This window comes from Pipra filicauda, unplaced genomic scaffold (assembly GCF_003945595.2).
Source record: "Pipra filicauda isolate LSUMZ 115617 unplaced genomic scaffold, ASM394559v2 scaffold661_size620017_pilon, whole genome shotgun sequence".
Lineage (NCBI taxonomy): Eukaryota > Metazoa > Chordata > Aves > Passeriformes > Pipridae > Pipra > Pipra filicauda.
Window position 1 is genome coordinate 302,500 of NW_024104822.1, and position 27,520 is coordinate 330,019.

Sequence of the window (27,520 nt, forward strand, 5' to 3'; positions counted from 1 at the left end):
AGTAGGAAACTGTGCTGGCAGTTGGGGAGTTAATTGTCTCAGACCAAGAAGCTCAGAATAAAAAACAAAGCACACGCTCCAAATACTCCAGTGACTTTCTAACCAGGATCTGTCTGCTGGAGAAATGCTGCAGGAACAGGGGAGCAGACTGCATTACACTCACATCCCCATCCTCATGGGCACGTGTGTACAGAGAAGAAAGACTGGGCTTCTGAGTGCCAGAGTTTGGTGAAAGTTAGTCCTTGACCGGTTAAGGCCAAGGGATCTGCCAGACTTGGTGTGGCTGGGGCAGAGCAGTTCCTGCAGACATGGTCCGTGTGCTCTGAGGCACAGGGTGTTTATGGGGCTCTCCCTTTGTGTTGTGTTCAGGTACCCCTGGCCCCGTGTCAGCTCGGTGTAAAGACACCAGAGTGTCGGCTGATGAAAGGATGTTTCCGAATGTGAAACACTGTGGAATTATCAGTGTCACTGCCCGTGGTGTTCCACTGAGATATCCCTGGGTGGGCTCACCCAGGCTCTCCCTTCCCACTCCTTCGTGCTGCCGTGGGTGTGAGGCGGGTCCGAGGGGGCCTTTGGGGGTCATGGCGTGTTTCCATCCAGGGGTGGGCACAGATCAGGTGCCCATTGTGCCGCGGGAATGCGCAGGAGGGTCCTGGAGCTGGAGGTGGTGATAAGGGGAACGAGTTCCTGGGGGTGGACAGACAGACAGATCCTAGGAAGGGCAGGGAGGAGCAAGTGCAGCTGAGAGATAGGAAGGAATCCTATTGAATAAGGGTGTGGGCTGAGTAGGGCTGCACAGAGAACTGAGATTGCATGATGAATAGACAGCAAAGAACAGAAGAAACTACTGAGAGGCCATAAAGGGGATTCTTTCCACCCACTCTGGAGGACGTGAACCTCACAGAAAGACACAAATTCACTACTGGACTGGTACAATGCACAAGCTTTCTGTAGGAATAATTTCCATGAATATAAAATTGCCTACGAAGGAAGATTTGTGTTTTGGTTATAACTAAATAAATTAGGGAAAAATGTGATGCGAGAAAGGAAAATTAATAGCCATCTCTTACATTTAATCAAATTTGTATAGTTTTGTCAGTAATTTTTTTTCTCTTTGGTGACATTGGGATTAAGCCTGCAGCTTTTTCTGAAATCAGTAGAAGTGACTTTGTGCCCGAAACTACATGCAAAATGGCTATTACTAAAAAAACCCCTTGTTTAAGTGTTGTTCCTTCCATGTTAAAGTGTGATTCTTCAAAAATATTTTGTTCTCAATTGGAATAAATGATAAAATATTGAACCTTTTTAATAACATAAAAATGGGTTTCAAATTGGGAAAAATGCATTTTAATGAAAATAAGTTTGAGCAGTCAAATTTTATATTTAGAGTTGGAATTTCAGATGATATTTTCATATGAGTAGCGAATAGGTTTTTCACAACCAGTGTGGAGTTATGATGAAGCATGAATTTTAAATGGAAAAGCATGTTCTCCCTTATCCTCAGTTCCAGGGCATTGAGCTAAGGCTGCAGCAGAGCCTGGTGAGCACACATGTATGTTTGATTTGCCTTAAGGGGTACCATAAAAATTCCCCAACAAGTGCTGTGGTTCTGATCAATAAGAGATGGAAAATATATTTACAGACCATTAGAGATCCAAAATAGGCATCTTTCCTTCCACGACCTGCTAACCCCTGATGTTTTAATTCCTCCTCCAAAGCTGTGCTTCACTGTCTCCTGTCATGAGCCAGGCCCCAGTTCAGCAAATAACATTACTGGTGTCCAGAGCAAGACTTGAGACAAGCAGCTGCAACACCCTTATTTGTTTCCCTGAGGAGCTGAGAGGCTGTCATACTAGCAGTTCTCTTTTCAGTTTCTATCTGAATTCAGTAATAGAATTTTTAAAAATCTAATAACTTCTATCTTCTCCCCAGATTTAAAAAAAAAAAAAATCTCTTTGTCTTGGATGGAAAACCATCACTTACTGCAGTTTTCCTCATGGAACGTTATTCTGCTTTCATTTCTGTGGTTGGATCTGACAGTGTATGACAATCCAATCCAGTTGTCATCTGGAGAAATGTGCCAGCTCTTTTCCCCTCAATGTCAAAGTGCAGCTGAACTGAGACAGTGATAACTGTGCAGTACAATGGCTTTAGTAAAGGCCCTTCACGAGTCAATCTGTAGTAATAACATGTTACCATAGCTCTTTTCAGCAGGGGAAATTAGCATGCTTTTAAAATAACTTACACCCTCCGAAAAAGAGGAAAGAGACATCTGGTCTTCTGCAAAGCAAAGATGAGAGCAGAGTTAAAAGAGTGCAACAGGGAACATTAGGCAAATGCATATTTAAGAGGAGATGGCTGAATGCTGGAGGGTAATTCCATGGCACTGTAATAAAACGGATGAGGAAAAGATTACTCCCTGCTGCTCCATTTTTGTTCTGTTAATTATTTATATTCCTTAGAGTTGAAATGGAAAGCAAAACGTGATCAGAGCTCTGAAAGGCTGGTCTGGTTGCCAGGTGCTGTTTGTCTGTGCTCCTTGGTGCACATGCAGTCAAAGTGTTTGTCACACAGCCCAACACTGTCCCTTCTCGTGTCCTTCCCCTTAACCACCTTTGCCTCCTGCTTTTCGCCACCCAGGTGACTGCCACAGCTCTTGGAGAGTCAGACTTGACAGGAGCAGAAGCTGAAGCCAACCAACCTCATGACAAACCAAAATGACAAACATCAAACCCAAGTGCAATAAAATTACTTAAAAGAGAAATAGCCCTATAAAATCTAACCAGACTGATTGTTCCATGTATTTCTACAAGCAGGGTTTGGAATTGATGTCCCTATGATGCCAGTTGAAGGAACAGCCTACTGTTGTGCCAGTGCCACAGGTCACTGCGGGCAGTTGCAACGTGTTGCCTTTAGTTGTCATTGCACAGACAGCTGGGTTAGGGTTACTGCTTTAATGTCTGGCCTTGGCTTTTAAATAATGGTTTCTTTTTCTGAAAATGCTTGCAAGTATGTGTCAATCGACCACCTTCTAGAAAAAAGCTGTACCCATTTCAGAAGTAATTTTAAACTTCAGGTTTCTTTTATTTGCAGGTGCACAGAGCGAGATCTGCACTTTATTGACAGCTAGAATGACGTTTGTTGAACTGCAACCGGATACAAAGAATAAAACTTCCCCAGAATTTGTTGTTGTCCTGAATGAGCACATGGGATACCTCAGGGTAAAATGAGCAAGATGGGAAACATTTTACAAAACACAGCAGTTCACCCTGTGAGGGTGAGCCATGCTGATGTCACGAGGTTCTGACTCTCCTAAAATCATCCGTTTACTGCTCGAGGAGCTCTGCAAAGCAGAAGTCTTGTCCCCATTTGAGAAATCCCACAGACACATGCCTAACACAGAAGACAACATGGATGTAAAAAATCTGATTAAATCCCAGGGAAATATTTCCTGCCTAAGGCATTTGTCAGAGAATGGTGATGACCTGCTTCACTGGAACGGTCTGGTGGCTGTCACTGCTGGAAGAGCAGAGGAATACTGCAGCACACGGCTGCCTTCCCACCCTACAGATGTAACCACTTGTCCCACAGACAACTGTTGCCTTGACACGGAACACCCTGGATCTGGTCAGTCTCTGGCAGATGTCCAGGTGTGTAAAAAGACTGGGTTGGACAGTCCTCTAACCATGAATTCCCTGCTCAGTGAGCAGGCAGATACTTCCATAGGAAATCCCACTTATTTTGACAAAGATGATTCTGCAAATCCTGCCACTGTTCTGGAGATTTATACAGAGAAAGCTCCAAGTATAAGTGATGACTTTTCTGATGATGACCTGGAGTACTTTGAATGTTCAGATGTGCTGACAGCGCGTGAAGATGAAATCTGGAAAAAGAAATTACAATTTTTATTAGAAAGCGATGATGAAGATGATCTAAAACTGGGTAAGGATTGTGATGGGTGTGCTTACTTCCTCAGTGAAATGCCTTGTGTGTTCCAAGTGTCAGATAACACTACGCCTATGGATACCCCCATTGGCTTCTGTGGGCATCACTCAAAATTCAAAGGAGTAAATGTAAGGAGAGACCCCTCTATGTACAGCCAGTCAACTCTGCAGACAGAGATGACTCTCACTGTTGGACACCACCGAGACAAAAGTACCAGTCTGAAAGACCAAGACAAGAGTGAAGTGCCTGTTGCATCTGCAGCCCCTGGAAATGACCCCCCCAGCAGTGAAGAAGAGGCTAATGGAAGTGGTCACCTGGCTGCAGGTTCCTCAGCTGAGAAAGCAAAGCACACGGATCCTGCAGCTGCCGGGGCAGACCCCTCTGCCAGTGGCCCAGGAGCTGCTGGGACACATCGGGCTCCAGGGACAATGACGGAGCCCGGCCCGGAGCGGGTCGCGCTGGGGGAAAGCTCCCTGCTGCTGCAGCAGGGGGGCAGGGGCGTGCCCGAGGAGAACGCCCAGCACACTGTCTGCACCTTAACAGAAAGTCTGAGAAGAAACCTTTTCAAGTTGTTAAACCCTATAGAGCTTTGCAGATATGTAAGTACTATAGGACAGTCTTTCCAGGCTGCAGCAGAGGGCAGGGAATCCAGCGCTCCGTCTCCCAGGCAGGAAGGTGTGCTTTCACCACAGATTCCCAGGGAGACAGAAAGCCTGCAAGGGCAGGCTGGTCTGTGTCAGACAGAAGAGGCAGATAAAGACTGTCACTGGGAAAGGAGAAGGACTCGGGGCCTGTCTGAGCAAAATCAGATGCCAGATGAGAACATCTCACTCGGGGTAAGTAATGTGTTTATCATTTATCATTTAATGCAAAGAGCTGCTCTGCTGATTTAAATGCCATTTATTCCTGCTTGTCACAAAATAATGTAAAATTGAAATTACTTTGAAAGGTACTATTCATGTACTTCTGAATGACAGCTACGGCTGGGAGGGAAATCTGGGTTTGAAAAAGGCCCAAGTAAAGCCTAAGCTGTTCTAATTATAGAGCGAGCCTGATAATGGTGAGAGGCACTAATGGGCCTCTGGACAGCTGGATAGGGAAATCTGATATGGAGGCTACTGAACAGGTCTTAGCAAAGTAATGTTTCAACCCAAAAGGTTTCTCGAATACCTATTGTGAGCAGAGAATGTTTTGATTTACTTTCTTCTCAGTTTATACTCAACGAACAAAATCGTCCTCCATTTATGGTGCTGGAAACCTAAACCAAATCAACAGAGGTTTGCTCTGGATTTATAACAATGAAGGGAATTCAATGCAGAGAGTTCATGTTACAGAGGTGAATGGGGCTCTTTGCTTTTTAAGAACCAAGCAGTGAAAGAAGCAGGTATTCCAGTTGAAATGTGCAACCCAGTTAAAAGATAAAAGCCCCAAAGTGGTACTCTCCATGTGCTTGCATATTTGATGGTGTTGGTAGGAAACAGCTGGGGAAGTCAGTACAGTTGGACAGACTGTATGTGCAGGTATGATGCTCCACCAGTTTTCCTAAGTGGGAAAGTGGGATCATCATTTTTATTTCACAAAGATTGAAGATACATAAATACCTATGCGTGAATATTAAATCACAAATAATCTTATTATCACCAACTTTTCTGATTCGAAGGTGGTAGTTAATTGCACAGAAAAAAATATTCATGACAACACAAGCCTTTTCTAGTTGCTTTTCTTCGTCAGATTATTGGGGCAAAAACATTTCCCAGTTCTGGATGTAGAGTCACAGTACAGTGACTTTAATCTCACCACTGGGGTGTCTTAAGCAGTCAAAAAATCACTGAATTCTTCCTGAAAGATGGCTGTAGGTTTCTCTGGTTTTATAGGACATACAATTTCAGTCCCATTTTAGGAGCACATTCTGATGGGGAATACCCTCCCTCGGAATTAACCTCCCGAGAGCTTCCTGGCAGGGTACGGCCGTGATCTGCCAGAGGCATTGTTTTATTTTTTCCACAAGTGCAGTACAATAATTTAAATCCCAGGAGCCTCCTGGCCAAGAGCAGCTGTTATGTTCCAGTGAGTACCATGGCCAAATTTCAAATTGGCCAGTTACTCTTGGTACCTGCAGGCAGTGTGGATTCCTTCTGTCCGCATTCCATGGCCAAAACTTTGCATTAGATAAAAAAGAAGGATTGGTGTCCAGAAAAGGGCTAGAGCTGGGCACAAATCAAACCCCTGGTTTTAAACTTTCATTAATGACAGTGAAATTTAGGTGTAGGTTCAAAATTATGTGGTCTTGAAAATGATCCAAACAAAAGCATCCCACCTGGAAACTGTTCTTTGTAACACAAGGAAAATGTGGGCAGCTTCTCACAGCTCCCATAGAGTGAGCCAGAAACTCCTCGGGGTTCTGCCTGCATAACCTAAGAAAGGCAAGAAATCATCAGCTGCTGTTGCTGCACCCAGGTTGAGGTAAAGTGCCCTGGGGTGTTTGCTGGAGCCTGTTGTGTGAGAGAGCTCTGCCAGGAGCAAGGTGAGGGGCTCAGAGCAAACCCCACAGCCGACCACTTTGGAAGGGCGTTGTATTTTCCCTCTCTGTGTGGGAATCGTCTGCTGACCTCGGGTCTGCTGAGGGTACAGAGCAGCCACGGGACTGCAGCACTAATGACCCCAGGATTTACACTTCCCCTTAGTGCCAGATTGCCTCGAACTGGAACCCTTGCACTGTGTCTCGTGCAGCAACTGCTGTGCTGGGGGACATCTTCCATTGGATGGTCAAGGTGGGAGGCTCCTCACTCCTTTCATGACCTCATGGTCTAGCCAGGGTGAAATTCTTTATTTACCTGGTGCTTCAAAGCAGCTTCATTAATAGTAGGTCCTAAAAGCCAACTGTGCCAGCTGTATGATGTTACACAGTGTACAGAGAGCCAGGAGGCTTTGCAGTGTCATTGAGGAGCTGGGCTCTGTTAGCAGTCAGCCAGCACCCTGTCCCTGTCAGTGTTCAGCCCCTGGCAGTGTTCACTCCCCTGTCCCTGGCAGTGTTCAGCCCCTGTCCCTGTCAGTGTTCACTCCCCTGTCCCTGGCAGTGTTCAGCCCCTGTCCCTGGCAGTGTTCAGTGTTCAGCCTCCTGTCCCTGTCCCTGTCAGTGTTCAGTTCCCTGTCCCTGTCAGTGTTCAGTGTTCAGCCTCCTGTCCCTGTCCCTGGCAGTGTTCAGTTCCCTGTCCCTGTCAGTGTTCAGTTCCCTGTTCAGTGTTCACTCCCCTGTCTCTGTCAGTGTTCAGTGTTCACTCCCCTGTCCCTGGCAGTGTTCAGCCTCCTGTCCCTGGCAGTGTTCAGGGATACCCAGATGCCAACATGGACAGTCCCACAGGTTAGACAGACAATAGGGTTCTTGAAATGACCTGCCCCCTTTCCCATGGGTATGAGGGCTCTCTGTGTCCAGTGCCACACCAACAGCAGGCAGGGACGGATCGACCACGTCTCTAACACGTTTAGCAGGAATTCCCCAGGTTCTAGTAAAAGCTGTGATTGAGGCTGCTGTGCCTGTAAGGAAGAGAAAATAAAGGCTGCTTTCCAGAGGTTTGAGAGGGAAGTGGAAGTGGCAGAAGGAGCACTAGGCTCAGTCCAGATGCTCAGAACTGAGAAGAGAACTGGAACTGACTGTAGAGGCACATCTAGGCTCACATGCCCCTTGACTCGGGAGAAGGTGTGTGTCTAAACTGCAAGACCTAGAGACTGACACCTTCTGAGAGCAGAGCTGAGCAGGAGAGCAGGGCACTGGGGGTCAGAGGGCACTGGGGCGTGGAGCTGAGGCTCCTGGGCTCAGGATTTCTGGGTGAGTATGCACTGGCTGAGGAGTTTTGAAGACAGTGTGGTGACAACTGCGTGGAGCTTGTGGTGGGAACAGCAGTAAAAGTCATTGACAACAATTTTCTATATCTCTTCCTTCCCCATTGTCCACAGCATGTGGTCAGCTCCACATTCTACCCAAGCTGAATGGAGAAACAGAAAGGATGAAAGGAGTTGCAGCTGAAGTGGGTGGCTTTTGCAGCAAAGGAAAGCAATATTTGCTACAGCCGGTAATCCTTTTGCCATGAACTTATGGAGCCTAAAAAGTCTGAGCACACTGTAGCCCATGGGAGATGCTTCACTACAAATCTTTCTCTAAGGAACAACACGTGCTTCCTTTCAGACTCATACCCAGATTGATTTCAATCCATTAGATTGATAGTACAAGTCAGAAACTTGACTGTTGAAAAATATTTAAAAAAAAAACAAAAACAAAAACAACCTAAAAAAAGTACATTTCAAACCAGGACTAGTTCAGGCCCATGTCAAGCTGCATTTTTAATATTTAATTTTTAATTACATTTCTCTGTTTTTCTTCTCTGTAGAATCAAGGTGCTAATCTTAAAAGTGTTACCCAGAATTGGGAGAACCTCTGTATGGAGCCCAAAACAGAAGGCATCTTCAGGGCCTGTGAGAGTGTGGGAACCAGCCAGCCAGCTGCAGAAATGCTCTCTACTGAAAACACACTGCAAGCAAAGAATGCAGATTTACAGACTTCTTCTCTACACTGTGCTCCTTGGGATAAGAGGGAAGGTCGTCACCAAGAAGTCTTCTCTGGACAAGAAATTATTAGTGATGGCAACAGATCAAAGAATGACATTTCAGCTTTTCCTTTATGGGGTACGGACTCTATTCCTGATAAACAGGAACGCTTGTGTGCTGTTCTCTCTTCTGCAAAGCTGTGTGATGAGCCAAGAGAGGGAGAGCAAAGGTCTGGGTTTGACATACATGGTAGCAGTGACCCAGATATTCCCTGCAGCCTATCAGGTGATGAGCTTGCGTTCGAAGCTAATCCCAAGTCAGTCCTGGAATCTGGAGAACCTGGGTGCAAAGGAGATGCTGATATATCTGCAGTGCATGACAAGCTGTGGAAACTTCTTCATGAAGATGACTCAGACTGTCAAATCCCATTTGCAGACAGGGGGATCACAAGCTTAGAAATGAGGCTGACAGATGTCAAAGTTAGAGAAGTGAACTTTGTGCAGGAGACCTGTTCCGGTGATCCTTTGCCAATGGATCTGATGGAAGAGCAGGAACCCGTCACAGAACCAGCCAGTCACCTCAGCACTGGGAAGGCTGACTGCAGTGTTTCTGATACCCTCCTTCAGAGAGCTGGAGCATGTAAGGGTGCATCCCTAGGAAACATTTGTCTGGCACAAGTGGTGGGAACAGAGGGTGCGTGTGTAGATTCTGGTGCTGGAAATGAGATGGAGACACCGTCCATTTGTACCTCAGCAAACAGCATCCTCTTAAGCCCAGGGGAGTGCTGGAAGCCAAGGCCAACGGGAACGGACAGGAGTGGATCCACTGTGGCTTGGGAAGGAAAGCTTGCTGTTAATAATGCTTCCCAAACATGGGAAGCACATTCTCCCCAAAGGTTACAAAGTGCTCAGAGTGGTGATTTAGCACATCCCGAAGCAAACCCAGCTGATGTGTCAGATACATTGTATGGGACAGCTGGACAGTTACTTCATGCTGAACACAACATACCCTGGATAAATGAGTCTGTACCTGGAGAAGGCTGTCATTTTAGGGACTGTTATCCAGCAAGAGGAGGACTGGCTTATTTCCCTGAAGAAAAAGACATTTTCCCCAGTGAAAATACCTGTCAGCTTACACATGCAGAACACTCTTCTGTTAACACCATACATAAAAGTTATGAAGTGAATTTACAAGAAGAAGGAAATCACTCAGACTTGAATGCACAAAATGACTCTAATTCTGATAGTTGCCATCTTTCAAAAATTAATGGCTGTCAGGATTTTCAGGTTGTTTCTAATGCACAGAAATACCGTTCTGTAATGCAATTGCCTCCTTTAATTAAGACTCCTGAAACCATAACACATAAGAATCTACCCCAAAATACAGACCAACTGACAGAAATAGCAAAACAAGAAGGGGCATTCACTCCCTCTTCCAAGGATCCGCTTTTAAGCGATTTTTATCTAGAAGTGCCCAGCTGTGAACCAGGTGAACCAGGAGGAGAACAGAGAGAGATTTACACAGCTGATGAACACAGGGCTGAGACTTCCTGTGACTCAGGAGTTAGTCAGGTGTCAGGGAGTCAGACTGCAGTGTCCCCTCATTATACAGCAGAACAACACGTATTTTTTGTTGACAGCACCTTCGAGCCTGATGAAGAGTTAAAAATAGATTCTTCAGAATATCCCACCTGTGCCTCCCAAAGTGTAACGTCAGCCAGTCCCCTGCTGCCCAGGAAGGCTCCAGGTGAGCACCACAGCACAGCAGAAAAGGATCAAGGTATGGGGGATCAGTCAGATTCCCAGCCACTGACTGGGAGAGAAACACTGCTGTTCCTCACACCTGCCAGCCACTCAGAGGGCCTTCTTCCCAGCTCAGCTGCAGTGGCGTGTCCTGGCACTGGAAGTCAGGTAAAAACTGGATCCACACCCACTGGAGTCAAAGGAAACAGAAACTTGAGTATGCTGGAAACTTGCTGCAAAGCATCACAGGATCTGTTCCAGAGGGTACCTGGAGAGACCGAGGGGGAAACAACCTTGTGTGAAAATGCACACGAGAGTCCAAGAGCTGTTGAATGTAACTCAGATGGAGCTGAAACAAAGGCTCCTTTGCACACTTTAATTAGCTCCCAGGCTCAGAGACAGATTATGAATACTAGCACAGAGCAGTCCTGCCCTGACTTGATCCCCTCCAGCAAGGTAACTGAGGCTGATTATTCAATTAAGTCCACTGAACACGATAAAGAGGAAGAAGTCAGGACAGCAGAGAGTGTAGTAAGTGGTTTAGTTAATTTGCCACCGGTAGGTTCAGGGAGCAACCAGTGTTTTCGAGAGCAAACCCCCTGCAGCAGAACTCAGCCATTCTCCTTGGCGTTGGCCACGTGTGATCCATTCCCAGTCAACGCAGAAAGGCAACGAAATCAGGAAGGGTCCAAATCCTGCCAGACACCACCAGCTGCTGCAGAGCCTGAGCCCATCAAATGTAAACAGGACACAGCAAAGGGTGGAGCTGGAGCTAAGAAGAAATTACCATCAGCAACTCTGTCCAAAAAGCCCCGACTGGAGGAGAAGGGAAGTGTCAGCAAGGATCCCAGCTCTGTTAAAAAGTCTGGGAAGAGCGAGGCAGGCGTGACTCGTAAAGAAGATCGAAAAGAGCAAAGGAAACTCATTTTGAAAAAGGATAGCAAAGGTAAGAGAAAACTGATTTTCTTTTCTGTCCTTTCCTACCGTTCTGGCTACCATGTGAAATTCAGATTCTTGAAATGCACCGCAAGCCTCCTGAAGTCTGAGTCAGCTGAAGGTGTCCTGCCCTCCTGGAGTTCTGTTCCCAGGTTTGGGCACTTAGCAACGGGTGCTGTGCCCATGCCACAGGGCTGAACCCTCCTGAACATCCTTTTTCCAGTTGGCAAATATATTCAGTTTATGAACTTTGTAACCTGTTTGAAATAGTCACTGCCTCATTGGTCTCTTGGAGTAACTTTTCAGGGATGTACAGCGTGATGGTACCATATAATTACACACGTGCTTGTTCTGTTCCCTCGGGGCTGTGTTCCCAGTTATGCTCCTACACTGTGGCTCCCAGTGCAGGAGCAGAACTGCAACTGCCCCCTCCTGGTTACCACAAGATTTATTACTATCAAAGTATTATTGTTAGCAGTAGGGTGCCCCTGATAAACATAATTCTTTGCAGTCCTCACCTGCTGATTGCTGGCTGGTTCTGCATTCCTGTTACCACTGCTCAGAAATGACACCAAGGAAATAAACAATATTAAAGTGACATAGGAAACATGTCATTGAAAGGAGGTGCAGGTTGCTGTCAGTGCCTGGGAGGTTGCTGACAGGTAAAACACCATGCAGACAGGAGTAGCAGCAGCGTGACAGCTGGGCAGATGAGGCATTTGTTGTTTCTCTGGATACTTTGCAAGGACCAAGATCTTATTTTTACCTTCTTGCATATTTCTTGTTCACATCATAAAATGATTTAATAGATCAGAGCAAGACTGAACAGTGACTAAAGGTAAGTTACACAGGTGTGAAGCTTTTCAGACATTGGAATTACAGTGCAGTCTGGGGAGACTTCTGCTTTTCTAATCACATTTTAAAAACCAAATGTGTGGGAGGAGAGACAGGTTCCTTCAAAACAATGGTGACTGAGCAATGCCTGACCTGTTTCCCTTACCTGAGGCTATGCTTGAACAATGTTTTAAACTTTCAGGCTGCATCAGATAAGACTGGTTTGGGGCCGGAATCCGGGGAAACCCAGACTGGATCGTGGCCAGAATTGAGAAGAGGGGGGAAACCTGGACTGGACTGTGCCAAGGATCTGGAGTGGGGGAACTCCTAGGCTGGATTGGGGCTGGAATTGGGAATGGGAGAAAACCATAGCGTTGAATTCCAGGTGCCTGAGCCTTTGAGCTGGCTCCAGCATTCCTTCAGTATTACTGCAGGGCCGGGATCCCCGAGGGCCATGTGCCATGGCAGCTCACTCAGAGCTCAGCAGCTCAGAACTCACGCAGGAGGAAACAGAACGTCTTGCATTTTGCATCTCTTACATCGAGCAGGGACGTGTCACTTGAGCACAGGGATGTGTCATGATCCCAAAACCTTTCCCTATGATGTCGATTCCCTTTCTTCCCAAGTCCCCTCCCTCCTCCTGCTCACGCCGTGCCCACGTGCAAAGACGCTGGAGCAGTGTGTGAGCAGTGAAAGGTCCCAGCAGAGATCCAGGCTGGCAGGACCCTTCCGGACTGGGCAGAGTGCTCTGAGGGATTCTTGGATTAATGCTGTTGGATGGTCAGTGTTTAGCTAAAGAGCCATGCCCTGTGGCTGCAAAGGTAGGGAACTGATCCTCTGAAAGTGAAGAGGGGAGCAAAGACCACTGACACTGCCAGATGCAAATATTCAGCCACTGTGGGCTCTCCACAGGGCTGTGTTTTACAGGAAATGGGGCCATCCTTGCATCTGGCAGAGTCCCAGCCTGGCAGGGTATTAGGTATGTTCCATGAACACCTTGGAGACTCCTCACCTCCTGGGACTTAAAGTCTTTTCTCTCAAAGGCTGTGGTCAGCTAAAAAAATCTACTAGTTACAAGTATTCAGGCACAAGCAGTCCCAATTATTTACCAGGGTTGTCGGTGTTCATATTCTTAACATGAAATGTTAAAATGCCAAAACAATGTCATTATCTTCTAATCCTTAATTGTGGCTCTTCTGTTCCCAGCTCCCAGGCTGCTGAAGAAGATCCAAGCAGAGCTGTTCCCTGAATGCTCTGGAACTGTGAAGCTGTGCTGTCAGTTTGGTGACATTCATGGTGACTCCACCATTACATGGACTAAAGATTCCAAGATACTGGCTCGGCTGCAGAGAAGGTGAGTGAATGTCTCTGAAGGACTGGGAGTTCCTGAACAGCTTTTGGGAAGATGTGCCAGGGATTCACTCTTGTACCTGTTGAGAGGATTAGTGCAGTAGGTGCAAACCCCAAGTTTAAACAGGGTAATTAAGAAGCAGATCTTCTTCCAGTGCACTGATATTGGTCATACTTTGCATTCCATCACCTCTCAGCCTGTTCCCATCCAGTCTCATCCAAATTTCAAGTACTTTAAAATATCAAATTAAGTTTGAAAGTCATTTAATCTAGAGGAGAATGGAAATAAAAGCTTCTTACAGCCATTATCAGGATCCAGCTTTTAAAATCCCGTTTTAATGAAACTAGTTATTTTCCTCCATAGCAGTAATGACATTCTGATCACATAGCTCTTAAAATCTGTTTATAATGTTTCAAAAAATACAAAATTAATATTACCCAAAACCAAAAAAAGGTAATATGTATTTCCTTTTGTAGAAAGGTGTCTCCTCAGAGGTTCTTTTAAGCGGAGAGAAAAAGTTGCCTGTATTGGTTAAACTTCCCATGTCATTCTGATTCTGTTTTAACTATTGTGATTTTGATTGTCATACTGCAATATCCCTTGTAGTGTTAATACATATCATTATCTGCTAAATAATTTGGCTGTGTTTAAATAAACAAACAGTGCAGAGAGATCAAATTTACCAGTTTTTCCAGAGATAACAAGTAAGTGTGATGACATGAAATACTCTGTTGCAGTGCTCAGGATGACTCTCCTGTCTCTCTGGAAATAGCTAAGGCCAGTAACCAAGACCAGGGAATGTATTATTGCTGCCTGAGTAACATGTATGGAAAGGTGACTGCTGAGTTTCATCTGACTGCTGCAGGTAAACCTCAGTTTTTCATTTGGATTACTAATAATGTCAGCTTCCATTCATAGTTTTTACTACAAAATCAATTTCTTTGTTTCCTTGTAGTGTTGGAGCATCTCTCCAGCTTTCAGAGTTATGAAGGTAAGTGTGAGGTGCATGGCATCACACAGACACACACACAGAGCACTGGGAGCTCTAGGTCCCTGCAGGTCCCCTGCTGTGTAACTGTACTCCAGGAGAGAGCCAGCCATGAAGCTTTGGAATGCTTTCCCCATATGTTAGCTCATGTTCAGTGACACTCAGCATGTGTGATGTGCTGCAGCTAAAGATAGTGCCTTGCCAATGGCTTTGTCATTCCTGAGCACCCTGCAGTGATCGTGGGCTCCAGCTCCTGAGTTTGCTTTCTGTTTCTCAAAGAATAAAATTAAACACTTATTTCCTTGTGCAAATAAAGACAGGACTTTTCAGGTAACAGGACTGTATAACTTTTGATCAAGAGAGAATTTGAGGTGGAGTTAAGGAGCATCCTAATTCTGGTCTTCTCCGTGCACTGTTTCCTCAGTGCTTCAAAGAGAGGCAGTAGTGTACAAGCCTAAACCAGAGGTGACTGCAAGGGCCAGCTGGAAGGACTCCTTTGTAGTTCTCCCATTTATCTTCTTCACTGATGTTTCCTGAAATGTTATGGTTAGAGACACTTGAAGTGCCATTAGAATTTTTTACTTTCTCTAAGTGCTTAACCACTTTTTTCCCCCTTATGAATATTTTTCCATTTGGATTCCAGTGATCATTTCAAGGGGTGAAATCCATAGTCTTCCCCGATTTCAGCTGTAACAAACATTTTTTAATGCTCTCTGGAGAGATGCATTCGCTGTCCCACGTCCCCCCTTCCCCGTGCCCGCAGAACAAATTCCCGTTGTGTTTCAGGCGTGGAAGAAATCGAATTCATGCAGCTGCTGTTCCGGGAAGATTCCATCAGCGACAGCTACTTCGGCGGGAACCTGCGCGGGGTGATCGCCACGGAGGAGCTGCACTTCGGGGAGGGGATGCACCGGCGGGCGTTCCGCAGCCGCGTCAGGCAGGGGCTGGCGCCCGTGTTCGCGCCCGGCCACCCCTGCGTGCTCAAGGTGCACAGCGCCCTCACCCACGGCACCGGCAGCAGGGAGGAGCTCGTGCAGAAGAGCTACAACCTGGCCCTGCAGGTGAGCTGCCCCTGGCCTCGGGGAGAACTGTGCTGGAGCATCTTCAAACCGATGAGCTCTGAAGTGTTCTGACAATACTCCATTGGTGTTTCTGTTTGTAACACAGGAGTGCTGTGTCCAAAATGCTGCAAGAGAGTATGCCAAGTTATATGCAGCTGAAGCTGAAACGTTGGCAGGCTTTGGGGAGGTACCAGAGTGAGTATATGTAGCTTTTTATATACGTATATGCTTATATATAGTGTCCTGTGCCATGGCAGCCCACTGACTGCTAGGAGTATTTACTAAAGAGGAAACCTGGGAACAGTGTTACAGCTCTCTTGGCTTGTTTTAGACTGTTCATTCACTCTCTGAGATTGCTGCACGCTTTTGTCTGTTCCTTATTCCCCCACTGAAAGAATTCTCTGAATTTTACTAGTTTCTATCCCTTGATTTCAGGATCATTCCGATTTTTCTTATTCATCGCCCTGCTAATAACATCCCCTATGCCACAGTGGAGGAGGAGCTCGTTGGGGAGTTTGTGAAATACTCTGTCAAGGATGGCAAGGAAGTGAACTTCCTGAGAAGGGACTCTGAGGCTGGCCAGAAGTGTTGCACCTTCCAGCACTGGGTGTATGAGAAGACCAGTGGGAACTTGCTTGTCACTGACCTGCAAGGTGAGTGCACTCCTGAGGAGGAGCAATTTTTACCTGCCTTACGTTCTTGTAAGAAGACAGTTTTGAAGAGAAGAACAAATCTTACACTCTTAAGGGGGAGAGTTGTTCTTCCATGTGTGCCCTTAGTGAATCAGGACACTCAATATGAGTCAAGTCTGGATTTTTGGCTCACTACCCAGAGGTTAAGGAAATGGCTTGTGAGTGAAAGCCTTCAGGTGTTAATGACAACCCAGTCCTTCCCTTTTTCTTGTATTTGCTCACCAACAATCCCTGAGCAGTGGAATGCTCCACACTCAGGTCTTGACCAGGTTTGAAAAAACATGTTCCCTGAAAAAGAGGAACAGTGAAGAAACGCCCTGCTTGTGTTTGCTAAATCCTCCCTCAGCTCCTGTGGGTGTGCTTCCACCTGCACAGTGTGCACAGAAGCACTTGGGACTGGGGAAGACAGGCCCTTCTTAACCAGAAAAACTTGGAATCTTAGAAAATATCCCATATTCTTTTACAAGAGAAGGCAGGAAAATTAGCAGCAAGGCGTCTAAACAAGATCCCTGAAGTAATTTAAAGGGAGAAGAAAGAACAAAATCTGAGCACAGGAAACAAGCTGTGCTCTGTTTATCACCCTGACAGCCATAAAATAGTGTATGAGCCTGACTTCTAGAAACTGCTGGTGACACAGAGCATAAGCATCCTGTTTTTAATTGGGGCACTTAAAATGCTTTGGAAAAAATGTGACAAATAATTAAAATGGAAAAGGTGAATCCATAAATAATGGATCTGAAGCTATTCCCAGAAATTCCAGTGTAACCTGAGCTGTGTGTTTCCTTCTGCCCTGTAGGTGTGGGGATGAAGTTAACGGACGTTGGCATAGCAACCCTGGCCAAAGGGTGAGTGAAAGGGGAGTTCTCAGCATGGGGCTGTGCTTTACACACCTGTCTCTTCACAGTTAAAGGGGGTGCAGAGGGTGCACTGGAAATTTAGTCTTGTTTTAAACGTAGAAGAAAACAATCCTCATCTGGTCTTTAACTTCTTTTTGTTCCTATTTATGGAGACCCACCTGTAATGGAAACACCTTTATTACTCTGCCCAAAGCAGAGTCGTGTAGCCAATGCTCATGTCAGCAGAGGGCGAAGCCGAGCTAGGAACCGGAACGCCTGGGAAGCGTTTTTAATGTGGCCGCTGGGGTGCACCAGAGCCAGGCAGCCGAGCCTTAAAATCAGCCATTCGGTGGCTTCTTTGGCGAACAGAAACAAGACTAACCCAGCAGAGTGCCTGGCTCTAAGTGCACGCGGTGAGCCAGATTAGAACTGTACACGAGTGCTCAGGGATTTATCCAGGAATGGTGCACACCAAGGCGGGAATCGGGAGCACAGTGACCCAACCATCAGTGCTGGTTGCCAGGTGTGGATCTGAAACTCTGCCTGCTTCTGGGTCACTGACAAGTTTAGCTTTGCTGCACATGGCAACAGAGGCGTTTGTCCCCCAGAGCCTGGGAACAAATACAACATTCCCCCTTCAGATTTAAGGAAAATCTGGTTTGAGTCTGGGAGATGGGCTTCTCTGGGGCTTTTGTTTCTGAGTCAGCTGTGGGTGATGAGAAGTGCTGTGCAAAGAACCCTTGTGGTGGTCAGGCTGGGAGTGGTCCATGTTTGGTGTTCTGAGCATGAGCCCTCTGGGGCAGGCTGTGCAGTTCAGAAGCCATGGAGGCTCTCCAGGAATGGATCCTCTCCAGTCACACCCCACAGGTGTAACAGCACTGCCTGGTTTGAATGGAGCTCCCAGGCCCTGCCACACTGAGCAGAGCGAGGGTCACTGGAGCTGTGCAGAACAAACACTGTGTCTGGGAGCACATGGGGCTGGGGGGAGCAGTGCCTAACAAAGAGCACAGAGCTGGAGAACTCATGCAAACCTGTGGTCTCACATCTGTAGCTTAGTTCTGCCATGGCCTGCTGTGAGCCCTGGGGCTGTCTGCACACTGCAGAGCAGAACCAGGCTCACCTGTGCCTCACAGGTCCCACACGGACAAGGAGCGTTACCTGGGGCACTGCTGTAGCCACAGATCAAATGCAAACCAATTATTTTAGAGAAGGGAAATGAGGGTGGCTTGATTTAGGAGCAAAGCTAGTAAATCAAAATAATCATGTGATTTTAATATAAATGTTCCGTCTCTTGTTTGCAAGATACTCATGCTCTCACTTGTACTGCAAATATTTTTGGCATTTGTTGAATTCTAAAGCTAAAGTTAGTTAGCAAACCATTCAATTATGCATTTAAAGTGTCTGAGCAAGTGTTATTGTTTCTGCTCTTTGTGCAGATGTTCCTTCAAAGACACGCAGGAATTGACAAGTCCCAAACACAAATAGCAAAGCTGTTTAGACAGGCTTTTATTTACTTCATAAGAAAAGTATGTAAATAGCGTCTGGTTCTGATAACACCTCGTGCAACAACCTTATCTCTTCATGGGGGTCAGCACAACTCTGCCCAGAGAATGATGTAGCATGGATTTCATGTGTGTGTTACTGAGACAAAAATAGCCAGCAGACAATTATATTCCCAACTAAATGTAATGAGGAACAGTAGCCAGGACCCAGCCCACAGAGCTTTGCCTCTGTAATGCTTTTCCCTCTTCTGTCACTGCTTGTAACCCAGTTCCCTTCACCTCTCACAGGCTCAGTTTGAGTTTTTGTGACAATCGGTGCTTCTCGAGCCAGCTTGGGTGGAGGAGACTTGCTTAAGGTTTTCAAGTTGCTTGTGAGTCAGAAACCATGCTCTGCCTCCCTGTGCTGAAAATGAATCTTGAAATCCCATTTGGCTGTTTTTTTCTTTGTTGCTACAGATACAAAGGGTTTAAAGGCAACTGCTCGTTTTCCTTCATTGAGCAGTTCAGAGCCCTGCACCAGTGCAATGAGTACTGTGAGATGCTGGGGCTGAAATCCCTCCGAACCACTCATCAAAAACAGAGGAAAGCAACATCCACGAAAAGCAAAAACCTGCCCAACTCATCGACTGTAAAGAAACTGGTGCCCAAGAAGGCCAGAGAACACAGAGACTTCATTTCTTCAGAGCACTGAGTCACAGTGTCCCACCTTGTGAGACTGCTCTCGAGGACATGGAGCGGTGACGGGCACCAGTGACCTCAGGGGGTAACTTTGGTCTTTTGCCTTTTGACGTTGTTTTGGAGTCATCCTGATGCTGATGTCAGCAGCAAAGGAAGGAGCTGATTCTGTGCTCTTGGTTCCTGAGATTTAACACTGGGGCAAGATTTTGAAGACAAACTAAGCCATCTCTGGGTTATTTTACAGCCATCCTGTGGATTGGTATCTCCACATTCTGAGTGCAGCACAGCTCACTGAAGAACATCTTCCCTTCTCTGTGTCTGTACCCGTGGCCCTGTGGGTTCAACTGCTAGGGAAACATCAATATATTTAAGATGCCACTTAGTACAAGTTTTGCACAGTATTATTGCTCAGGCTGCTATAGAAAAATTGTTTTCTTTCCCAGATTTTTGCATATTATAATCCTACTATGATTCTACTCTTGTCATTTTTTTCTCCCACTTACATGTCTTGTATTAAAAAACAAAGCCATTCATGATTGTCTTCTAATTCCCCTCCTGCCCCCCCAAATTAGCACTTTTATGGTCCTCACAGAGCCACATCAGCAGCTTGAAGGTGGGCAACTTCTGTGATTCTCCACTGAATTCCTTGCTTTCCGTGCAAGCTTCCTTGAGTCTACACCCCGATGTGACAGTACTGTCGTGCTTGCACCTCTCCTGTTGTAGAACAGGTTTGGAGTCTGCATGTGGCCAAGCAGCTCCCTCTGAAATAACCCTGCTTGTTTTGCAGCGCTGGCAGAGCAATGTCACTGGGTGGTGGTGATGATTAGTGGCTTACAGGTGCCCAGGCTGGGCCAGAATTTTTGGATCTGGCCCACTACATCAGTCTTTGCAATTTGTTTATCTGCTCCCTGCAGACGAGGGACAGGGCCTGGCCTTGTGCTGTGGGTCAGCCCAGCCCTCCCCTTCCACCTTCTCACCAAGGACCTGACGCCTTTGCCTTTTTGCACAGCTGAAAGCTCAGCACTGAGCCATGTTCCTGTTCCACAAATACACACTGGAGAGGCATTTGGTGCTGTGAATATTAAGGTTTAGAACATAAGGCAGTAGGCTTGGGTGTGGTGCTCAAATCATTGTGACATGGAAGGGAGCAAAGCTGAAAGCATGTGGAACCTGGATAAATGATGTTTCAAGTTAGAGGCAATAGATTTTAATCAGAATTTTGGAAAGTGTTTGAAGGCTGTCACAAGCACCTCAGTCAATATTCCAAACCTATGTTGTGATTTGGTACCAAAGTAAGAGACAGAGTTTCACTTCATCAGCTATTTGGCTTCAGTTTTCTATTGTCCTGGTCAGTGCAACAGGAAAAAGAAAATCCCAAGCTGTACATGCACCCAGGCTGTTTATTCCTCAGCACAGTGGGCAGGTGCAGTGCCAGAGGTCCCAGACCTTCCTGCCCTGATGCCTTGTCTACCAATAGCTATTTAGTGTGATAATGGCGTTTGATAGACTGGACACAAACACCATTGTCACACTCCACAGCTCTGGGAGCACGTCCTGAGCCCGTGGCAGGGCGGGTGGAGGCACTCTGCAGGCTTCAGCAAGGGGGCTTTCAAAGATCTGCAAAACAGAGACAAGACCGTGTTTATGGACATTTATACGTGACACATCAGGATTCTGACAAGGAATTGGGACCCGGGGTTCCAAATTGCTTTGAGGGGAATATTTTGGCTCAGCCAACCATAGCAATGTCAAAGGTGCTTTAAGAGTGCACTCACAGGCAAGGGAGAGGGACAGACACCTGGAGAAAGTAATCTCTGCTGTCCTAGACACAAATTTCTGAAGGAAGGGATGAGTCAGTCCTGCAAGGACCTGTGTCTTTCTCTTGATGGAGACAGCTCAGAATCAGCACCAAATTTTTATGGCTATGTCAGAGCCGAGGAATCACACTGCTAGAGATTATATTTGATTTTCATATACTTGTTTTTAGCAGCATTTTTGAGTAGCCCACATACGAGGCAGGGCTGGAGTCAATGGTAGTCGCCTTTGGTTTTGGTAGCTACTGAAATTTGAACTGTCTGATTCATCATGTGTGGACGGGTTGGAAGCCCCTTGCGAGGAGATGGAGTTGTCTTGTTGTGCCAAGTGGTGAGGTTGGGATGTCTTTTCAACTGTCCCTCTCATTTACTTTTAACTCAGTAATGCATTCTCATTTTACCTCCTGGGGAGAATTTGTTCCCCATATGTGATAAACCCAGACTCTCCAATAGTCTTCTGGGTCTGGTTCTGTTTTAGCAACACAGTGTTAAGGAAGTGAAAGCACTCAAAAGGCTCGTCTTCTGAGAACTCCTCCCCTGGGCTTAGGCTTCCTATTGATCTCATTTTGTACAGGCTGCACAGGGCTCCCAAATCCAGGAGTTTCTGCAGGACAGTCAGTTCACTCTGTCCTACAGCATCAGCCATGGCAGTGCCAGCAGAAGGGAGACACTGATGCACCCTGTCGAGCTGCTGCCCACCTGTACCAATACACCTGAACCAGCAGTGTACTCTGCATGGTGTAACAGGGGTTTCCTCTCCAATCCTCACCTTTCCATCCAACTTTATGTCTTTTCTGGATCTTCTTCTTAATCATGATATAGTTCAAGCAGTGTTGAAAGGTCAGTGCAAACTCATTAGGGCTCTGGATCAGTTTAACTCCTGATTTATGCCTAATCAAACCTCAGGGAAGGGTTTGTGATAACTCAGTGCCATGAGCTGGCAGGGTGAGCTGGGTCCTGAGTGCCCTGGGCTGGTGAACAGAACAGCAGAGAAATGGCCCTTCAGTGCCTGGTTACCAGGCCAGACTGTTTGGTTTCTCAAACATGGTTATTCCAGCAGTGCTGGCATTGCCATCCCTGCCACGGAAACAAGCCTAGAAGTGCTTGGGTAGGGCTGACCCTCCTCTAAGAGATTGTCCTGTTCTGCTGATGTGTCTGTGCTTGGAGTCTGTGATGCTGCAGTGGGACAGAGCTGAGTGTTTGCACACACAGAGGACAGGCAGATGTGCAGATCCACAGCTCAGGCTCCAGTACCATCCCAGCTATGAAGGAGATGTCTCTGGAAGGAGGAGAGGCGTTGGAGCACACCCTGAGCATCACATGGCACCAAGTCTTTGCAGTTAATGAGGGCAAACACCTGGACATGTCCAGAACACTCTCTCAGGGGGCAGCTGCAGCCCTGAGGCCCGTGGGGCTGTTTTTGGTAACTGTGCCTGTGCTGTAGCTGCTGGGAGTGAGAACTGAATGCCAGGAGGATGGAGGTGCTGTACCCAGCTTTCTAATTTATCTCAGTATTAGTGTTTTTCCCTCTTTCCTCATGCACATTTTACTCAGCTTTCTCTCTGCAGCAGAGAGGGAAGGTCAGACAGGATTTTATTCTAATGAAGCTCTCTGAGGAAAAGCCTGGCAATCCTGGGCAGAGCAGGAGAGCCTGGTGGAAGGGCTCTAGGCTGCAGAATGTGTATGGCAGGAGAAAGCCAGGCAGCTGGGGCAGCTGCAAGCAGGCAGTTTATAGTCCCACAGCTACATGGAAGCTTCCAGCAATTCAACATGAATATTTCCAAGACAAGAGGTAATGGAAGAAAGAGAAATGGCCACTAGTTTTCAGTACTGCAAGGGAAGAAAAACCCCAAAGCCATGGGAAAGTTACAGGTCAGTGCAGGGAGAAAGTAAAGTGTAGTCGTCAGAGAAAAATAATCCCTTCTTTTGCTTTTCTTTTGCTGGACATCTGTGTAAAGAACATTATGAGAATGTTTCAATTGAGAGGATCATTATGAAGAACAAGAGGCTTTTCAAGAGGGTTTTTTGAGGTGGATCACAGAACCTGTCCTTCCCGTATGTCCGGACCTGAAGCATTCCTGTTTCCCTGGGAAGTCTGTCAGCTTCCCCAGCACCCCTTTTTTTAAACAATAAACACTTGGGGTGCCTTATGCTGCCCTAATGAGTGCAGGCAGAGATCTCTGGGTCCAAGACACTGCATCCTGTTAAATTACCCAGGTGGGCCTCGGGCACATGCAGGTATTTTGCTGTGCTGAAACGCTTGGTGTTCAAATCCACCTGCACTGGTTTAGTTGGTTCATATCTTTTAGCATTTCCTTTTCCTCACACAAGTGGAGCACAAGAAGGCACTTACCATGAGAGACAACTGCCAAAGGATCCTCTGGAGTGCTGACAGGGCTTGGCAAAACGGGGGTTCTCTTGCAGGACATTTTGCTGACTGTCAGCGTATTGGGATCATTGGGGTCTTGGTTTTCTTTCCCGAGTTCCCAGCAGTGGTCAGCTGTTGCAAGCCTCTGGGTCCAGTGACAACTTTCCCTCTCCCTTTATGGGATCCTGAGGTCTTAAATAAACAACCCATTCTTGCTCTGATAAGCCATATTAAAATATTGATCTGGGGGAGGGAGATGGCCCTTGCTGTGCTGAGCCAGTCACCTTTAGTCAGACTAAGGCAGGGAAAAAAAGCTCTGAGACCTCGATTTTCTCTGTTCTTTCACAGAGAGCACATGTGGGGAGGGAAAAATGCAAAATACAGGGGGTTCAGTTGCCTGTTTTGCTGAGATGAAGAGTGCTTACTCTGGCTGCATATTAATTGCTTACTTCTGCCGGCGAGACTGATTTGATGGGTTCCTCAGGTCACAGTGCCAATCTTTTTTCTGAAGTAAGTGTGGGGGTTTAAGAAGTAAAGTTTTCAATATAATACCTCACAAAAGAGAGGAACCAGGCCACTTTACTGATTTTGGCTGGATGTGTCCACCCAGCAGCATGGTGTGAGTCCCCACAGCTGGGCTTGGTGTGACCCTGTGCCTTTGGTGTACTCAGAAACCCCTCCGTGAGCAGGGGCTGCTTTCAGCTGGCGTGGGTTGGGGTGGAATGTCCCTCTTTTGGGATGTGTAAAGATGACAGGTTTATGGGGAGGAGGAGGAGTAGCAGTAGTAGTCATACTAACTTGGAGTCTGCCCTAATAGTAGAAAAATATGTATCTAAAAGTTACCTGTACAATTAATCAGGAAAGAGGGCAAAAGACCTCAAATTAAAAAAACCCAAAACCCCAAACCAAACCCGAAACACCACATGTTGTCCAAAACCAGCACAGGAACACTAAAATGTGATACTTTTAATCACAGAGGAAACACCACTTACTTGATATTTCTGGGGTTGTGTTTCTGGAAAAAAACCCCAGGTTTCCTCAAAATGGGGCTCTGCAGTTGTAGGTGAAGCACTGGCCACTACACACAGAGCCTGGGGAGGGGCTGGACCTGCATTGCAACATCCAGCACTGCTGCAGATTGCCTTGGGCCCAGTTCTTTGACATTAAATGCCAAAGGATTTGGAAATTCCTGGAAAAAGAAAAGGTTTGTTTAAATGTTGCTGAAGGTGACACAGGGACAGATAATGCAACGTGTCCCATGCACCCCAGAGCCAGATTCCTGCCTTGGAAATGTGTAGAAACAACCACCAGCAAAACCATGGAACTTTAAGTTCAGTCTAACTTTGAAGCTGGCGCTGCTCAGAGCAGAGGACCGAGTCCTGTGACAGCCAAAACTCTCTTCCAGCCTAAATTATTCTTGGATTCCATTTCATGTGCAGAGCTCCTGCTGAGTAAGGTGTCAATAGACAAAATTTAATCCATACAGAAGTTCTTTCCTCTCATTTTTCTTATGCAAAAGGTGGAGGATATGATGAGTTAAATAGAAATCTGAGGGACGATGTCTCTTCTGTGTGGAAACAGTGAAAGATCAGCTCCAAAACTGAAGGAATAACTCACCACAGGGGCAAAAATCGGGCTGTGTTAGGAGGTTTTTCACACTGGGAAGATCTAACAAACAGGAAGGAGCTATGGTTTGGCTCTGCAAAACCTTAATTATGAAATTCTTCGGTTAGAAATATTTTGTGCATGAGCATCTCACTGCTCCACGAGGAGAATTGTTTTACTCTTGTCTCCAGGTGATAGGGACCTGCACAGATTTGGGAGTGGTACAGAATGAACCTCCTTTGGAGCTGGTTAATTCTGGCCATGAATACATTGCATGTTCAACAAAGCCCATTTAGAGAGCCTCTCTGAAGGGCTGTCACCCCCCAGTTATGGCATTTATTCAGATTTCCACAGGCAGTTTCACCAGTCAGTGCAAGCTAAGACTCCCAGGTCAGGGTTCTGTTACAGGACCCGAATCACTTCTCATTCTTTTCTTCCCCCTACACTAAAATCAAAATAGCCTGAACTTTATGTGTAAAGCAAAATGACACAGAGGAGGATCCTGGTGTGCATGTAGGGTCAGTGGGGACAGGGGAGTGGAAGAAGCTGGTGTTTATCAGTTTACCCCAGGTTGCTGCAGCATTCAAGGAGCACATTTCCCAGTGCTGTACCACAATCTCCTGGGCACAGGCGAGGGGTACAAGTGCTGGGCCAGCTCACATCCCCTCGGGGGAGCGCTCTGACCCTTGTCAGTCGATGGCCAGTGGTTAAAGATTATCTGTGCTGGTCACTCCGACTGCTGGATGGAGAAAGATTAACTCAGAGCAGCAGAAAGTAGAGCAAAGGTCTTTAACCTGGAAGCCATGATCTCTTCTGATTTCTGTGGGGCTCAGCAAACAAAATCGATTTGCATTTCCCAATCATTGAGCTCATTACATCAGTCCTGGACCATCCTGGCGTTTCCCGTAACAGTTCACCCTCTGACACATCCCACACGGAGAATCCAGGCTGGGGATTATCTTCAGATGGAGGGAGTGAGGTCTGACTGACACTGCACCATCCGTGACATTGCTGCTTCCCAGCGAAACGGCGCTGGGCAGAATTTAGGCAATTTTGATGTAAGCAGAAGGCTGACAGATAAAACTTGTCCTTAGCAGTCCCCCAGGGAGCTGCTCCCTGTGCAGGCACGGTGGGCACACTGGGATGCAGTGGATGCCCTGGAGTGGGTTTGAGGGCAGCACCCCCAGCCCCATTAGTGCCCCCTGAGCTGCACCTGAACCATGGGACAGGGCACAGCGTGGGGGTCGGATGCACACGAGGATAAGCAACTTCATTCCGTTCTTGCATTTGCAAGTGAAAAGCTGCTTTAAATCCTCGTCTCAGAACTTGAAGAGACTTCAGTGACCTGAATTCTGTCTGTCCCCAGTGCCTGGGGCTGAGGGTGGCACTGCTGGGGGACCCTCGCGGTCCATGTGGTCCGTGCCCAGGGCTGAGGGTGGCACTGCTGAGGGACCCGCTCCCTGTCCTTGTCCCTGCCACCCGCCCTGGGCAGCAGCTCCTGACATGCCCATTCTGGGGGCACTGGCGAGCCCAGCCCCAGCACTGAGGCTGAGTTTGGGGCAGGGTGGAGACTCGGGCCCCTTGTCCCGCTGCAGCACCCGCAGTGGGTGGTTCTTTGTGGATGGCTCGGCTGCATTCCCGAGCTGCATTCCCATGCCTCGGGACGTGCCTGCCAGCTCCCCCTGGCACAGGGACTCAGGTGGGCTCTCACACACACAGAATGATTTGGGTGGTGTTATAGGTTTACTTTTTATAAAAACACCAAATAGGAATTTCCTTTCCCCTGCCCCACTGTAAAAGAAAGATGTTGGATGGGGGAGGGCAGTTTTTGCCTTGGGTGATTGACCTACACAAAAGAGCTGGCTGGCAGAACTGCGTGCCAGGCTGATGGCCCTCTCTGGGGCTGGGGTCTGGGGGGCAGCGGGCATGAGTTTTCTCCCAACCCCAGCACTGCAGGCTCTGCTCCTCCAGTGAGCCAACAGTGCCCCCAACAGCGATCCAACAGTGCCTCCTGCTGACAGCACAGACCAACTGCAGGCTCTGCTTTTCTAGTGAGCCAGCAGTGCCTCCAACAGTGACCAACCCAGACCAACTGCAGGCTCTGTGCCATCAGTGATCCATCAGTGACCAACCCAGACCAACTGCAGGCTCTGTGCCATCAGTGATCCATCAGTGACCAACCCAGACCAACTGCAGGCTCTGTGCCATCAGTGATCCATCAGTGATCCAACAGTGATCCAACAGTGATCTAACAGTGACCAACACCAAGCACTGCAGGCTCTGCTCCTCCAGTGATCCGTGACCAACACAGACCAACTGCAGGCTCTGCTCCTCCAATGACCCAACAGTGATCTAAGAGTGACCCAACAGTGACCAACCCAGACCAACTGCAGGCTCTGCTTTTCTAGTGAGCCAGCAGTGCCTCCAACAGTGATCCAACAGTGACCAACACAGACCAACTGCAGGTTCTGCTTTTCCAGTGATCCAACAGTGCCTCCAACAGTGACCAACACAGACCAACTGCAGGCTCTGCTCCTTCAGTGATCCAACAGTGCCTCCAACAGTGACCAACACAGACCAACTGCAGGCTCTGCTCCTTCAGTGATCCAACAGTGCCTCCAACAGT

General features: G+C 47.1%; 1 protein-coding gene across 4 annotated transcripts in view; it reads left to right on the forward strand.

Annotated features, from left to right (window-relative positions):
- The window catches only part of ALPK2 (alpha kinase 2), a 98,938-nt gene that overhangs the window by 62,654 nt on the left and 8,764 nt on the right, over positions 1 to 27,520 (forward strand). For 2 of the 4 annotated variants that reach the window (XM_039388530.1, XM_027742801.2), the window contains 10 exons: positions 3,094 to 4,781; positions 8,331 to 11,175; positions 13,206 to 13,353; positions 14,088 to 14,215; positions 14,306 to 14,341; positions 15,125 to 15,399; positions 15,506 to 15,594; positions 15,835 to 16,052; positions 16,888 to 16,936; positions 18,886 to 19,640. In XM_039388530.1, the coding sequence (XP_039244464.1) occupies positions 3,285 to 4,781; positions 8,331 to 11,175; positions 13,206 to 13,353; positions 14,088 to 14,215; positions 14,306 to 14,341; positions 15,125 to 15,399; positions 15,506 to 15,594; positions 15,835 to 16,052; positions 16,888 to 16,936; positions 18,886 to 19,120 (5,520 nt within the window). In that variant the 5' untranslated portion in view covers positions 3,094 to 3,284 and the 3' untranslated portion in view covers positions 19,121 to 19,640. Of the gene's footprint in view, positions 1 to 3,093; positions 4,782 to 8,330; positions 11,176 to 13,205; positions 13,354 to 14,087; positions 14,216 to 14,305; positions 14,342 to 15,124; positions 15,400 to 15,505; positions 15,595 to 15,834; positions 16,053 to 16,887; positions 16,937 to 18,717; positions 18,801 to 18,885; positions 19,641 to 27,520 lie in introns of those variants that run through there. The other 2 variants (XM_039388532.1, XM_039388531.1) reach the window with 2 other exon arrangements.